Source organism: Rhipicephalus microplus, chromosome 8 (assembly GCF_043290135.1).
Source record: "Rhipicephalus microplus isolate Deutch F79 chromosome 8, USDA_Rmic, whole genome shotgun sequence".
Taxonomy (NCBI): Eukaryota; Metazoa; Arthropoda; class Arachnida; order Ixodida; family Ixodidae; genus Rhipicephalus; species Rhipicephalus microplus.
In genome coordinates this window covers 19,054,462-19,071,257 of record NC_134707.1, presented here as the reverse complement: position 1 = coordinate 19,071,257, position 16,796 = coordinate 19,054,462, and the positions used below count along the sequence as shown (strand labels likewise).

Here is a 16,796-nt window from a genome sequence, read left to right as displayed (position 1 = left end):
GCACGACCACACCCTTTTGCTTTTTCTGCTCTGATAACGGCACGTGGCGATAGATGGCGCCACGTGCGTGCGCTGCACGTGTTACGTGCGCGCCGAGGGAACGCTCTCTTTTCTGTGGTCGGCGCCGGGTAAGAACGTGTTTTCCTTCGTCCGCGTCCTTTTTGGGAATCGCCGGACTGTAGCCTGCCTGGGGTGGCCTGTGGCACCTTGGCAGGCGTGTTTACTTGAGTGCTAGCTTCGGTAGCGTACGCCAAGCCCACAGCGGTGCCTAGTTCTTGAAGTGGTCATACCACACCGAGCCGCACTTGCCGTAGGCCTACGCGTACGAGGTTTGCCCCAACATTCTCGACCAGGCCCAGTGGCCATCGTGAGAATGCGCAGCATAGCCGCGAGGGACCATTTCCAGACCAGCATGTCAAAGCTCGCCATTGCCAGCTGCGACGTGCTCGCGGTTTGCCCTTATTGTGAACGTCCGCGTGCGAGTGCCTTTCTTTGCTCCCCGCGTCCCGGGAGCGGACGTTGTACTGCCGTTCAGGATGCCGCCAAAGGCAACAAGTGTTGTGTGTTTTGTATTGGAACACTGTCTGTTTGCCGCGCTGCGCTAAACGCCTTATTAGTTGAGCGCGCACAAAGCGGTGCGCTACACGCGAGTGACTAAGTCGCGGCCCTGTGGCTCGCTAAATGTGAACCCGCGGTTATCATCCGCTTTGGTGAGTAGTGGGGTCACCATACTGGCGCCCAACGCGTTATCAAAGGCTCATTAAGCCTTTGATTAGTCTTAGCTGAGTCGGCCTGCTTTTCGAATCAGGCTCGCCGCGTTTACGCGCGTTGTCTGCTCCGCGTGAGTTCTGTCCGCTGACGCTTTTAGCAGATACCGCATTGCTCGAGAACAGGGCTAGTGCCCCCCTTGAGCATCACAATCGCGCACCCTCACTTGTCACAAGCCCCAGTCGGGATGACACGAGGCGCTACGTAACAGCTCCCACTGGAGAGGTAGCCTGTTTTGGGTCCGGGGCCATAGCCCAATCCGAACAGTGCACGTGGGCGAATTGGATCGTTACTGCTCCCTTTGCTATGCATGGCAGTTCCATGTCACAGCGCTCCGAAACTGCTCTCAGTGGAGCTTCCGGGGCGCAGATCGGCACCGCGGCCTCAGCCATTGCCGAATTTTGCTCGCTGGCTGCTACGCAACCTAGCAGCTAAGCTCATTTCGAGCATGCGCCTGTACCGCTAGCCGCAAGGGGCCTAGCAATTTCAGGTGAAGCTGCCCCAAGAGTCGGCTGTGAACAACAGGCGCTCCCCAATGTCGCAACGGCCGGTATCCATTTTGAAACCGCGCCGCTTATCGAGCTCGGAGACAGTTCTTCATCGCTCACAGCGCCGCTAATGCACCGACAGCTTCCTTTGAAGCGGGCGCACAGACGCTACTGCAAAATGCTGCCCAAATGATTCAGGCACTCACGGGGGCAGTCCAAACGCTTTCGGCCGTTCCGAAACGCCCTCATCCCGCTGTCATGTTGGCCGTTACGACCTACAGCGGATATGGCGATCTGCAAAGTGCAAGAGATTACCTGGACTCCCTCACACGTTATCAGAGCCATGGGTCTAGACGACCAGGAAGTGCTCGGAGTCGTCGTCCCGGCTGCACTGACTGACACGGCGGCCAGGTTGCATCGGCTTTTCGGCCACCGAGCAGCAACCCTCGATGAGTTCGGCGCAGCCTTCCTGCACGAATTCTTACCCGCTGACTACGAGAGTAGGATGCGGCGCGAGCTCCGCACACAAGCTCCTGATGAGTCGTTTCAGGAGTACGTACGCGCCATGGAAGACCTTTTTTTCTATCGCTGAGCCCAGAGCCTCGAACGAGGAGCGCGTCGAACGGGTGATTAGGCAGGCACACCAGACTTTTTCGGCGTACCTGCACGGCAGTCGCTTCCGTGATTTGGAGGAATTGGCCGTCGAGGCAAAGCGCATCCAATGCGACATTCTCGCCGCGCGTTCCTATCGCCCGCCACCGCCAGCCAGCGAGGCCCTTGAACTGCGCTGCGCGTGGGGAGGGGCCATGACCTTTCCTCAGCGGCAACAGCCCACCGGAGCTGCCTTTGCGGATAACGCTACAGGTGGGTGCATGTGGGAGATAAGCGATCGAACTTTAGATCCCTACATGTACGGGAGGCGCGCAGCCGGTGCTGCATCGCAACTTGACGCGCGCGAGCAGGAATGAAATCCGATTCAGCGCACCACCGGTGGTGACGGTCGTCAGAGCGGTTTCTTTGATCACGCAGCGAACCGACCCCTGCAGCTCGAAGCTGGTCCGTCTCGGGAAAGGGACTGCGATATAGTGCGCTGCTTTCGCTGCCGTCAACGAGGGCACATAGCGAGAGAATGCTCCGCGTTTGTGCCTCCTGCTAGGCAGGGAAAGGGGAGCGCGGGCCGTTCGTGAAGGCACGAGCGGCCGAACCCTTGCTTCTCCCCTCTGCGTACCGGGCAAGCAGTCTTGCTGGTGCGCACGCGCCGTTTATTCCGGTCACCATTGTCGGTCGCAAATTCTCGGCGTTGCTGGACACGGGCGCAAGCGCTTCGTTGTTTGGCAAACAGGTGTTGTCCCACTTGCAGAAGCGCTCGGTGCGCTTGCGGGACAGCCGAACGACATTCACCTTGCGAAAGGCGTGACCCAGTCGGCAGGTGCCGCGAGGTTGACTGTCAGATGGGGAGGCCGAATGAGACGCGCACGTTTCGTTCATCTTCCAGGGCTCAGTGTTCCTGTGATTCTCGGTAGGAACTTTCTCCTAAAAACCGGTATTGTAGTGGACATTGCGAATGGAGGCTATCGCGACGGACCTTTTTCCGAGCTAAAGCCGTTCATCAGCCCACCGGCGCTTTCTGTTGCCTGTGCAGTAGAAGCATGGAAACCGTGTCACGTGCAAACTTCGGGGGCAGGCCCCTGCGCTATGCACTCGTCGGCTCAAAATCCCCATTGGGATCGAGCGGCACGACACGAAGAGGCTCCGCATCCTTTGATCGCCTGTGCGACTCAATTAGATGATACACAGAAGGCTCGTCTGTCGGCATTGTTACGCAATTACGATGAGCTCTTCACCGATAAACCCGACTGTACCGATCTGGTGAGCCATTCGGTCGAAACTGGCGACGCGCTTCCTTTGAAGTGTAACCCCAGGACCGTCAGCCAGGCCAAGAGGCAGGTAATTGATGGCTTACTAGATGAGATGCTCTCAGCTGTCATTTTTCGCGGTTCGTCCAGCGCCTGGCGTCTGCAGTAAGACCACTTTGCTTCCCCGAGGACGCGGTCCATGATTCTCTGAAAAGTCGCAGGAGCATTGCAAAGACCAAAGGGCATACGAGTGAACTCAAATAACCCTCTGTGGGACGTGAACGCGGTCTTGCACCGGTCACGCTCACACAGGGTTATTTGAGTTCACTCGTATGCCCTTTGGTCTTTGCAATGCTCCTGCGATTTTTCTGAGACTCATGGACCGTGTCCTCAGAGAAGCAAAGTGGTCTTACTGCAAGTTTTGAGTTAGCTCTGCCTTCAGTCCTTTTGTTCAATTTGCACGTTTAATTTCCAGATTTTTGAACCCAACCTGCATATAAAATCTCCTTTATAATGAATGTTTCCGGGAATTCATTAATTTCATTATATTCAGGTTTAACTGTAGCCCAAAAAATTTAACAGTCTGAAAAAGTGGTCAAGCGGTAAAAATGAAGTTTATTTGAATTAGAGAAGTCTAAAAAAAATATCTCGAATGATGCCATGCTTCATGCTCTTCTTGGGGACGAGCAAATTTGTTTCGCTTTGGGCTGCGGTAACATCGTTGGCAAGAGCGTTGGCAATCGCTGCTGCCGCCGACCATTGCGGGCGGCAAAGTTGGCGACTCCACGGAACCAAGTAAACAAAACCTGATGTCAATGGCAAAAAAAATGCATGCAATGATTTGCCTGTTTCGTAGGATTTAATACTATCTGGGATTCTTTTACCTGCACAGAAACCGGACAGTATGTGAGCGTACAGCATTTCGCCACCATTAAAACACTACCGTCGCAGCCGTGACCGAACCCACGTGTTCCGGGTCACTAGCAGAGTCGCGTGACCATGAAGTTCTACTGCGCGACCACGAACAACAGCTAACATGCGACGGGCGCGGCAGCTCACATGCACTTCGCACACCACCAACACGACCACGTGCGTAATGACAACTAGAAAAACAGGCGCCCAGAAAAAGAAAACCTATTGGCCTATTGATGATGATGATAAGGCTGTCTGAAAAAGAAGTCTCGCTAGCCAAGGATGACCATACATGGCCTCTGAAATCAGGAGATTGTGCCCGCTTTCTATCTTGAGAGGGCACACAACTAGCCACTGCAAGGCAAACCTGACGAAGACAACAAAAAAAATCCAACATGGAAGCTTTCACAATCGAGTCGCATAGCTTTAAACGAGCGATTCAGTCCGGAAAATTGAACTTTGGAACATGAATTCGTTTGGAAAATCGGTTGTGAAAATGCATTGGTGCAATGGGGGAACCTTTATGGTGCATTTGTGAAGTCCGAAATATCCAACGAGTCCGAATTCTCGGAGTCCAGAAAATGGATCAATCCGTCAACAAATGTATTGACGTTTGTGTGTATATTTAAACACCTAATTGCATGCATGGATGTCACCTACACCTTGAAGCTTTTATTCCCGGGCAGTATTGATATTAACTGGCATGACAAATGCAACAGATCTAGCCTTTTGACTTGAAAAGAAACTTTGCGATTTTGATTGTGGGTGGCACTATTTTTGACTGGTGGTGCCACACGGCTTTTCAGGTACAACCGTCAAAGTACACGTCGTAAATATTGAGGCAGACGAGATCTCGCGGGCGGTAATCGTCCGTGGCCTCAAGACGCAGACAGTCGAGGAGTTCAAGGCTCAGGTGGCTCAGGTGAGTTTCTCTGTGCTGTTGCTTTTCGTACCAGCGTCACTTCGTGTTTGTGTTTTCGTTGATCAGTTTTGCTATGTCATAGGTATTGAACTACTCTCGATTGTTTGAAATGGATGCTGGTGTTCTTTCTTCTCTTTATTGAACTAAGCAGAGTAGATCTTGGTAGTTGATTGTGGACATCTTTGTTTATTCAGGCCTGTCTCTTTGTTATCACTTTCGTGATCTTCAATACTGTACTACTCTTGTCACAACGATTACCACCACCTTTTGTTCAATTGGACCAGAATTGAGGTTTATCGTAAGATCCCAAAGCCCCCCCCCCCAACTTGGTAAAAGATAACTGCTTAAGATTTGTTCGGGGGGACCCTTGCTCAATTGCAAAGCAAAATTCAAGATGGCAGCAAAAGTGTTTTTTAAGAATGCACACCTGTGCTTCAAATTGTTTTGTTGAATACGCCTGCATTTGGAATTTTTACGAACTGGAGGCAGAGTCCACTTGTGAAATTATGACAGGCGAGGAAAGACGTCCTTCAAGTGTTCCAACAATTCATGACACTTGTGAATGCAAGCCAGAGCCACCACACTGTATAAGTAGAAAGAAATGGTGCACATACCCAAGGACTCTCAGAACAAGTGTTCGTAGGAATGGCTGCTGCGGTATTTTGTAGTGAACAGCTGATTGGGAGGCACTTGTTGTTCCTTTGCGGTAAGTAGTGCTGTAACTAACGTAACACTCCCAGCAACTTTCTGTGGGAGCACAGTGAAAGCTACGTGGGCAGAGCTTCTGCACATGTGTTACAACACCAGGTACTAGTCTTTTTGCAGGCGATTGTTTAGAGGTGCAAGAGAATGTGAAATAAACACCAGAAAGCTGGAAAACTAGAATTGGCAAAAAATGAAAATCCTTTGTGGGATAAGCTTTCTTACTTACAATGCAAAAGATAACACGTTTTTTTTTTCCCCTCTATGTACTGTGCAATAATTGTCACAGAGAGTTGCCGTGAGGTATAGGATCTTGTGGTGGTAATGCACAGCGTAACTACCGCAACATCACTAATGTAACTCTAATAATGTTATATTAGCAGTGTGTATGCCTGCATGTTTCAACCATACCTGTACAGCCGTGGCCACTTCGTGTAGAGCACGCGAACAGCCGATGCGAAGCAAAACCTTGGGGCAGTATCAGGCTCCGACGTGGCCAGCCTGACAACTAGACCATGTACGCTCCTGATACACCACTTCAGAGCTTGAAACTGCCTCAAGGTTTCGGCCCGCAGAGCAAAAACCGGCTGCTAGAGCGCTCTACACAAGCGTGGCCGCGGCTGTACATGGCTCATAGATAGAAACTCAATTTAGGGCAAAGTAACACCTTAATTTTAAACTTCTTTGTCTGATTTGCTCAATTTTAACTCGAACACTTACGTGACAAGCAAAATTACGTTTATCAGCCAGATAGTATGTGGAGACATGTCGTCTCATGCCAGTCGTTCATACCTGCCAACTTTCCCTGTTTGTTCAAAAGACCCACGAACGAATAGTGTAGCATTTGAATTTGGTTTGGTTCCAATTTAAATAGTTGAAAATTTCGAAGTATTCGCAATGAACGAATCGGTGCATACAAGTCTGCATGTAATCCCCCTGTACAGGTGGTTTCACTGCAATACAGAGGTGCTCAGGCGTGCAAACGCTTATCCACTTCTGCGAAGCCCCATTTTAAGGTTAAATGAACACATTACACTAAAATTGATTCATAATTTTTTAAAGTTTAAAAGCTGGTTATTTTGGTTATGCTCTAAGTATAGTAAATTTTAAACGTTACATATTTTACAGGTTGTCACTTGCATTCTGCTGAAAGTGAAATTCTGCTACAATTCAAAGTTGTTTCCACTTTCTTTTACCCCCCCCCCCCCCTCAAAAAAAGCATTGGCGGTCTTGGCACATCAGATTCCCCATTTTATTGAAAAATTGCAGTCGCCTCGAGGCTCTCGACTAAAAAATAACTTCTAATTAACCAACATTACGGGCGTTTAGCTTCAAATTATTGAGCATTTCTTCCTACAAGCGTGCATGCGAAATTGATGGGACCACTTGCTGACTTCTAATTAATCAAAATTTCAATTAAGCTCGAATTTTCGGGAGTCGACTGTACTCTATATAGGTGTCACATCTCAATCCATGAATACTGCCCACCAAAGGGTCAACGGCATTTGGCTTCATTCAACCGGTTCATCTGCTTTTGTGCAGAAATTGGGTCTGCCTTCGAGCAACATGCGCATGGTTCTAGAAAACTACCACAACGCTCTCGAACTCCTCAATGCACCTGGGCGCATGCTGAAGTCCGAGGGCTTTGGCAAGAGCAATACGGTGAGTCAGCTTGACTCTTCGAAACACTGCGTACCAATTGCGTGCACCACTCGTTCTTGCTATTTGCATCAAGTATAGACCGAGAAAAAAAAGGAGATATATCGTACTTGGAATGAATTGAACCTTCTGCGTAATAAATTTGTCTTTATTTAATTCATTTTTGTAGTGTGCTGATACATATGACCACTTTTCTGAAGGCACTTCCATGTTTGACTTGCACTATATTCCCAGCCTGAGATTTTGTTCTATTTAGGCCAAATGTAAGCATCAAAGACTTCAGGATAAAGATATATGTAACTACAACTAAATTAGAACGAGTTACTATAGCATGCATGAATGCGGCAATTATCTCATTATTCTTGTTGCAATTGAGTAACATAGGAATTTGACACATTTACAGACAGTTCTTCATTAGTGGCATCTGAAAGAGTTAATTGAAATACCTATTAACGTTCGGTTGTTCAGACCTTTGGGCGATTGTTCAGACCTTCAGTGTTTGGCACATTTGCTAATTGGAGAATTTACTGGTTTAATTGATATACCAGCTTTGTCATTATTGTTTTTTGGTATCACTTTAGTGCTTCGCGGTGGTCTAGTGGCTAAGGTACTCGGCTGCATTTCTGATGGAGGCGGAAATGCTGTAGGCCCGTGTGCTCAGATTTGGATGCACGACAAAGAACCCCAGGTGGTCAAAATTTCCAAAGCCCACCACTACAGCGTATCTCATAATCATATGGTGGTTTTGGGACATTTAACCTCTATATCAATCATATTACTTTAGTGCTACAGTTATGATCTCAAAATGCATGGGTGCAAAATCTCACAAAAGTGGGGAAAAAAATCTGCAAGATTTTTCAAGTATTCGCACAGGAGACAATGCACTTCTTAGATGTTTTGGGCATGAAATAGCTAGCAGAATATGGAATAAGTGCTTGAAATAGAATACACATCAGACTAAGCTTATTGTGGAATGCTAACTATGCAAAAATGCTGCTTGTTCGCACATATTTATTGCCAACTTTGCACGAAACGCAGGTGTTCATAGAATTTCTCAGCGAGGAAGACGCCAAGCTGCCCTTCCGAGAGTCTCGGTTTTTTGGGATTCTCGATCGGCACATCAACACGATCGTCATCTATGTCCAGCTGCCACTAGAAGAGGAAGGTTCGTGCAGCTCAATTACCCCATACTGCGCAGGTCGATTTCATCTGGAACTTTCAGGGCAGATTACGTTCGAACCTCACTACATTCAAACCTCAATATAACAAACCTGGATAGAACGAAATATCTGTTTTAATGAAGTACATTAAGTGTACTCTTGCATTAAATATACACTCGAACTTACGTATAATGAATTATTGGTTATAATGAAGTGACCAATAGGTTTGCCATTAATAGTGTTATGAATAATTGTTCATAACGAATTGCCAGATATAATGAACTTATTTTCGTGACAGATGTGACTATGTTATAATGAGGTTTAAGTGTATTTTAATCCCTCTGTTCTCCTCTTACAACAACCGAATTTGTGGCCTATTTCCCTCTGTGGGTCACGAGCTGCGGTTGTTGAATCCCGCAATGAAACTTGACGGACTGCTGCCGTAGACGTACCTTTCTACCCTCCTGAATTTTCTGTAAAGTTTACGAATTTTCACTTGTTTTCATTGCCCAATAGACGCTTTAAAGTTATGCAGTATAACCCCTCTGTTAAATTCCTCAATGCGGCATTTTCCTGGCTGTTAACGGCATTTTGCGCTAGTCCCGGCATATTTCTCATTGGGTATACTGCGTGTAGGATATATTGTGGTTGTAGGAGTGTTCCTGTATGATGGGTTGTGAAGTGTGTGTAGTTTAGCATTTCACCTACTTGTACAGTTTCGAACATTCAGAAAACATTTGCGAACGGCCAATTTCATGTCTTGTGTAGCGGTACTATCCTTCACCTTTTTTGAAAATAAAGTAAAATGTTAACTGCTGCTAGAATTAGTAAGTGGGCCTTAAAACGCTCTGCATAAGCATGAACAGTGTTGGCTCTGTTGTGTCTTCGTGCAGTGTCACTGGAGAAGCAGCGCATGTCTGCCAGCGCCGAGAATGATGAAAGGTGTGGCAGCGTGGAAGATGAGGGTGGCACAGGTGAGCGTAACAGGCATTCATTGCTGAACATTGCATTAGCCGTGCATTTCTGCCGCTATATCTTATGAATGAGAGGCTGTATGTAACCCATGCTGTACGAGTTTTACTAATTGTACTAAAGTTTGCCAGATTCATGCTATATGTCACCCAAGATGAAGAGTTTTCAGGGCTAGTTTTTTTTTTTTTTTTTAATACACAATAATAATTAGAACTAATAGACGAGAAAATCAAGGAAAGTATAGGGAATGACTCTTGTAGGGGCGTGTGTGATTTAAATGTGAGGTATGTAAAGTGGGCAAAAAAGTAACTTGGCACTGCCGGGGAGACCGAACCTGCGACCTTCGAATAAATGCATCCAGCGCTCTACATGATGGCGGCGAGTTATCTTTCCGTTCACTTTTCTTTTTGGGGGAGGTCTGTAGCGGTGAGCCAAGACAGTCGTATGTGGCCTGAGAAACTGCGCCAGTGTTCGCCGTCATAGCCCGTGCTCCCATATATGGAGCTGTAGGCAACAACGTCGCTATCACTCAATCGCGCACGACCGCCGCGATTAGTTCGGGCTCCATCGCAGAGCCGTCGGTGCCCAGCAACAGCTCCTCAACGACACCTTAGAGCCCAGGCATGTCTTCCGCTGCTGATCTCGAACCTGAAGCCACCCTGGACGAGCACCCACTTGTCATGAACTAAGCCTAAATCACGTGCACACAGATTCGAACAACCACACCCGAGCCTCTTTATTTCCACCACTCAATCTTAATTCTCTAGAGGTTTGAGCAGAAATGGAGCAGTGTGGACTAAGACAGCTTTGTGGTAAAAATGGCATTTGTGCTTGTGCGTTTCATGTTGCATTGCCTTTTACTTTTGAAGTGCTCAGTTCTAGCTTCTTGTTCTGCGTGCAGCCATGGCGAAGCCTACGCAACCGATGCAGACGGCCAACACAGCGCTGTCTGACGGCTATGACAGCGACCTCTGTGATTCGTCCTCTTCAGGGTGCCGCGGTGGTGACCACTCTGAGGACTCTAGTCTCACGGACAGCGAACGGACTTTGGTAGGTGACGACATGTCGCCGCGCAACAACTCGCCTGACATTGCCGACGCATATGACGGTGGCGAGGAGCAGCAGCCCAAATTAGTGCCTTCTGTGGGTGAGTCTGTTGAAGTCTTGCATCTGTCAACTAAACATTGCATTTAGATTTAGCGAAACAAGGGAGGATACTGTAAACTACTGATCAAACATTCCCACTCTCTCTGCGATTGTATTAGTTTTGTGATAATATACAGTCGCAAAAAAAATTAAAGGGGCTTTGCAAACACTAAAATTAATCATCAAATTGCTTCATTTGACTGTCGCAGGAATTTTTAATTCGTCAAGTACAAGTGGATTTACGGGGATTTCCCGTTTGCTATACAGTTGAACCTGCTTATAGCGAACCTCCATATAACGAAGTTTTTCTATTTCCCGCCGTTGCTTCATAGGGGCACATGCATTTTACGACCTCTATGTAACCAAGTAACTGCAGGAGACAGCCTTGATATAAGGAATTCCAGCATTTTGGTATAAGCATGCATATTCCGCTGCTGCCCCGCCGAAGCGCGAAGCGGCACGCGGGCTGCGTCCGCATGAGGCGGGCCTTGCCCAACTGGCGTTGCCCCCTTTCTCTCGCCACGGTCGCATGCGCGGGTGTGCTCCTCCCCCTCCAAACCAAAATAATTATTAAAAATTCTTTTCCGTTCTGGCAGTGCCACGCTTTTAGTTAGCGTCACATATGTGGGGCCTCACTGCATATGGAGGGCACTTTACTGAATAGTTTCCACGGTAACTGTGTCTGTGTCCATGTCGTTCGCTCTTTGTTTTCGACGCCGTGCGTGCGTGCATAGTTTCACTGCGCGCGCATGGTGTGTCCCTTGACGACGACGGTAATTATGTATAAGGGCAGTTTCGGCTGGGTTTTTGCCGCCGCTGCCTTCATTCACCGTATATGCATAGAGTGTATATATATATATATATATATATATATATATATATATATATATATATATATATATATATATATGAGAACTCGGAAAAAAAACCGCCCGCGCTCGGTGCTCAGCTTGTCAAGATGTGCCGACAGGCGCTCGTCTCCCACGCGTACTTTGCCCTGCGGATGCGGAGGAGGGAGAGGGGGGTTAGATGTTTGTGCGTGCGCGCTTATTCTTCAGTGGGGAGAATTGCGCACCTTCGGCTTTGACCGGAACGATTGCGTTTGCTCTTTTCACACAGTCCCTTCGTATTGACGCCGCACTGATACTTGTCGAGATAGCAAGCGCGCCAGCGATCGAACGCGACTGCCCTTAAAATCCAAGTTCATTATTGCTACTCGAGCGATTTCCCCCCCCCCCCCCCTCCCCACGTTGTTTCATGCTTGTTTAAGACAGGTGGTTTACTTTCCGTTTGAGCATTCGATGGCAGTTCTGACGCACAAAAAATGTTACGCACTTCTCAGGCGATAGGGATGGGCCGACTCATGTGATCTCTACTTCAGCAGCGCTCACGCGCTTTTACCTGCTTGTGAAAGTTACAATGCACGGAGGCATGTTGTAAATTTGGACTTGTTGCGGAACGTGGCGGTGACAGCAAGAACCCGCCAAAAGTGTCTATATAATTGCTATTGCAGTAATAACGCAGTTTTTTTACTGTAAAATGAGTGTTTGGGATTGGCTCTGCTTTCAGTCCCCCTTTTGTTTAATTTGCGAGCTTATTTTCCGAATTTTCGTACGAAACTGCATATAACAAAAACCTCTATAATGACTTTTTGGGGGAATTTATCAATTTTGTTATATTCAGATTTAACTGTAATTGCTTCCGCTCTTCTCTCATCCTGATGAGTGTGCTCGAAGCTAAGCAGGTAAAGGTGCCATGGGGGCAAAAAATCGCGCCACGCACATGCCATAACCTTTGGAGCACTTTTTCTTTTCTTCTCAGGGTGCGCCACTTACTTTCAGAGTGACCACAAGTTCGCACGTAGGCACATGGCAGCCTCGCTAACTGTGCAGCTTGGGATGCACAAATCAGCCAGTGGTACAGTGATTTAGACATACGGCATCATCAGGCTGTGTGCCGTACTACGTTTGGCTTGCGTGTTCTCGACTACTAATTGGCAACATTTCTGACCAGCTGAAAAAAAACGTTCCACGGTCCCTTTAACTATGCCCCTCAATTCGCCCACATTTTGGCCACCATCTTGAATTTTTGGGAAGTTCCGGGCAAAAGGCCACTCCCAATGTCCTCTGCATTATCCCCACATCGAGGCCGAGGGGCTAGGCTTAATGAGTATCTGGTGGTAAAACACTTAACAAACTTTCAAAAGTGTTTAAATATTTGTCTGGGCAAAGGGTTCTGGGTGATTCCACGTATACCTTCTCTGGAAGATAGATGCTTACTAGAAAAATATCTGGCTTCATTGCGCACCACTGTTGTTTGAAGCTAGTCTGAAGTTACTCCCTTACAGCAAGGACGTTAGCTGTCATCACCATATTTTATTTGCTTCTCAGTGGAGGAATTTTTTTTATTTATCTGTTACATACTGCAGGCCCTTAGGTCCTGGCAGGTGGGCAGTTAGAAGAGGACATAGTTGAAACAATAAGTGGCATAAAGACTGTTTGGGGTGAGTGTTTGTCATAGAAAAGGCATTTTAAAATGGTGTCTTGTAACAAAACAAAGAGTCCATGCTGTCAACTTTCGAGCAACTTGGGATAAGTGAGGATACACAACTTTTCATTCTTTGTCAATATCGTTAAAACTTGCCGAGTTTTGGTATATGTGTGTGCTGTTTTCAAATGGACAGTTTTCTTCCAATAAAATTTGCACTTTTTATAATTTTTACAGATTTCATGCAGACTTTCTGGGCAAAAAATTTTCTTCAAGTGACAAAAGTGAAGTAGATTTGTACATCACTGTATTCTGAAATTATTTATAGGTGAAACAAAATTTAAAAAAAAAATTATCTAAGCCTACCTGAACAAGAATCCTGCATTTTATGTTTATAAGCAGAATCGCAGCATGACATTGACTTGCTTGTTAGTTTCACATACCATAACTTGGGTTATAAAATTACCTTTGAAAACTAAGCAAGTCCTTATAGTTTCAGACGACGACGTCGTTCGTTTGTCGTCGTTCTGATCTCTGGCTACAATAGTCATGTCATACCAACTAGCCCGAACCGCCATCCTTATAGTTTCGTCACACTTGGCCATAACTTGCAAGAAACATCTCCAGAACCGATGTAGTAACGCACAGCCTCTACTGAAACCTGAGCCTTCTGCTCGTAACAAATGGAGGGAAGTTTCATTGTAGTTCGCTCTCAGACAGCCCAGTGTGTTAGCCGGAGAGAGAGAATAAGCTTTTATTGGCGAATGTATATACAGAGAGCCTTCATTGGATGGGGCCCCCAGTCTGGGGCTCCATCGCCTGGCACGAACCTGCGAGCCCGCTGGACCAGCTGTTGCTGTTTCTGCTGCCATAAGCTGAGCAGTGCAGACTTCAAAGAGGAAGGGTTTGGGTTGGCGATGGGAGTGTTCTATCATCTGCATGTAGTGTAGCTTTGTTTCCACATATACAATCAAACTTCGATATAACGAATGTGGTTGCCCCGCCGCGGTGGTCTAGTGGCTAAAGTACTCGGCTGCTGACCCGCAGGTCGCGGGTTCAAATCCCGGCTGCGGCGGCTGCATTTCTGATGGAGGCGGAAATGTTGTAGGCCCGTGTGCTCAGATTTGGGTGCACGTTAAAGAACCCAAGGTGGTCTAAATTTCCGGAGCCCTCCACTACGGCGTCTCTCATAATCATATGGTGGTTTTGGGACGTTAAACCCGACAAATCAATCAATCAACGAATGTGGTTATAACGACTTAGTGGTTATAATGAAGTTGATGAAAAGTAAACTCAAACCCTGATATAACGAAATGTTGGTTATAGCGAAGTAAAAGAAAACTAGTCTTGTGATGCATATAGTGTTAGTAATAAATCTTTAGAACGAATTTTCGGATATAGTGAGCTTATTTTTGTGTGAGATGTAACTTTGTTATAATGAGCTACGATTGTTATCTTACAATAGATTCAGTGTTAACAATATGATTTCATAGCAAATTTTCGGATACAACTTATTTTCGTGTGATATGCAACTTTGTTATACAGTTGAACATGGGTATATTGAACTCGAAAGGGATCACGAATTAGTTTGATATACGAAAAATTTGATATAAAAAAAATAGAGGCCCCGAGAGCTTGCTTGTAGCGATCATCACTTACAATAGGGGCATTCAAGAATGACAACTAATTCCGTACACGCATCATCTATAATCTTGGCCTGCTTCTTTGTTTTGGAAATGTTCAAGATGCTAGTCTCGATCTTATTAAGGCTGTCCAGATGGGACAGTCTTGTTCCCTCGATCTGGCTGATACAACAGCGAATTATGCCGAACGCTGCTGCCACTTCAGTGGCGAAGTACACGCGTGTAACCAGCGTCTTGTCCGGACGATCCTCCTCGTCACATGAGCTGTCGGCCTGGACATTGTAGTTCGCTTCAACGAAGTTGTCCGCAGACACTTCGTGTGGAACTGCTGCCGGGAAGCAGGACAACTCGTGAAACGCATAGTCTATGCGCTTGTCCTTGTCGTCTTCACAGGTTTCCACAAGTTCTGCTGTCCTGAAGCTTGCCTTGTGGAAGCAGTTGACCACTGTGTCCGTCTTCACGTCTTGCTAGGCAGTGAAGATCTCCGTGGGAGAAAACCTTGTGGAGATTTACAGCCACTTTTGTCATCCACTGCTGGGTGTCCTGGCTGCTCACAACTTCGCTTTAACCAGAATTGGTTTTGCCAACGATTCTGTAGCACTGCTTAAATCGGTGAAGCCACCTTCTGTTCCGGGCGAAGTTGTTTCACCGAATACAGCGGCAAACCATTTGGCCTTGGCGATCAGCATCGGGCCATCCACCAGAATTTTGTTAGCGCGCACTTCTTAAAACCAGGCATAGGGTTTTTTCTACACTCTCGTGGAAAGAGGCGCTCACATGACAGGCTCCCGACGTTCGCTGCTCCATCGTCTTTGCCTTGATATCTGCCTTGTTCTTCAACAAGGTACTCAGAGTGCTCCGTGGTATCCCAAAGTCGTCCGCGACGGTCGAATGTGCCTCGCCTGCCTCAACACACTGAATAGCCTTCAACTTCGTTGCAGTCAAGGGTCTTGTGCTTCTTGACGCTGGCCATAGCTACACGAGAAGGCGATAGTTCAAGGAGTCCGCGGTGGCTATGCACACCACGCACACAGAGAAATTGCTGCACGTGTGGCGGTACGAAGGCAACGCAACAGTGGAAGCTGCAAAGTTGTCCCGAGGTGATGGCCACCTGTGAGGGCAACAGCAAGGGCGCGATCTGTGGTTGGCGAAAGGAGGAGGACGGGGGCTCCTTCGTGCCTTCTCTTCGAGCGGACGGGTACACAGAGAAAACATGAGAGAGAAAGAGAAACAGGGGGGGGGGGGGGGGGGGGGGGAACGTTTCACAAGTTAGATTGTGCAGTCAGAGCCTTCTCGCCCCTCACCTTTTTTTCGAGCGTTTCGGGTTTTGACGGAGGCGTGGTGCCGCGCGGAAGTCACCGGGCACTGCGAGTGCCAAAGTGCGCTTTCCAACTTGCGCGACCTTCGATATATCGAAAGGTGGGTAAAAATACTGTTCGATATATACATGCGAATTGCTATACTTTTGCAAAGGAATTTCAAGGGGATAACTTGCGAGTTCGATATACCTGGAAATTCAATATACGCGGATTCAATAGGACTGTGTTTGACTGTAATGACTTCTGAGTGTGTAACTGGCTGGTCTTCTGCAACACTGCAGAGATGACGGACCAGATCAAGCGGAGCATGCTTGAACCTAGCGGCAGCACGTCTGTCGCCACACCCGCTCCTGCCACATCTGCTGCCGACGGTGTGTCTGAAGAGGCCACTGGCTTCGCCTGCGGCGACGCGGCGGTGAGTGGTTGCTATAGGACGATTGCTATAGTGCAGACTTTTGACATCAGAGACTCGTCCTCGTTTGTCTGTGTCCAAGGCCCGTATTCAAAAACGCTCCTCATCTTGAAACTCGACTCGGAGGAATCTTTTAGGCAATGCAAAAAGTGTCAAAAATTTCTTTAGGTCGAGTTTCAAGTCGAGAAGCATTGTGAATGCAGGTCTTAGACACAAAGACAAAGGAGAATGACATCATCCTTGTTTGTTTCTAGTGTTCAATTCCTCAGTTTGCGCTCTAACATACAGATTATACCAAGCTGCCACCGGTCAACTAGGGACTGCACGGGCGAGATATGGCTACGGCCTCG

At 47.4% G+C, this 16,796-nt stretch overlaps 1 protein-coding gene across 1 annotated transcript in view; it reads left to right on the top strand.

Moving 5' to 3' along the window:
* Positions 1-16,796, top strand: part of LOC119164215 (ubiquitin carboxyl-terminal hydrolase 47) — an 81,166-nt gene that overhangs the window by 39,742 nt on the left and 24,628 nt on the right. The window contains exons 17-22 of the mRNA XM_037416353.2: positions 4,831-4,946; positions 7,191-7,310; positions 8,346-8,472; positions 9,361-9,441; positions 10,341-10,586; positions 16,316-16,449. Coding sequence (XP_037272250.2) covers positions 4,831-4,946; positions 7,191-7,310; positions 8,346-8,472; positions 9,361-9,441; positions 10,341-10,586; positions 16,316-16,449 — 824 coding nt within the window. The remainder of the gene's footprint in view (positions 1-4,830; positions 4,947-7,190; positions 7,311-8,345; positions 8,473-9,360; positions 9,442-10,340; positions 10,587-16,315; positions 16,450-16,796) is intronic.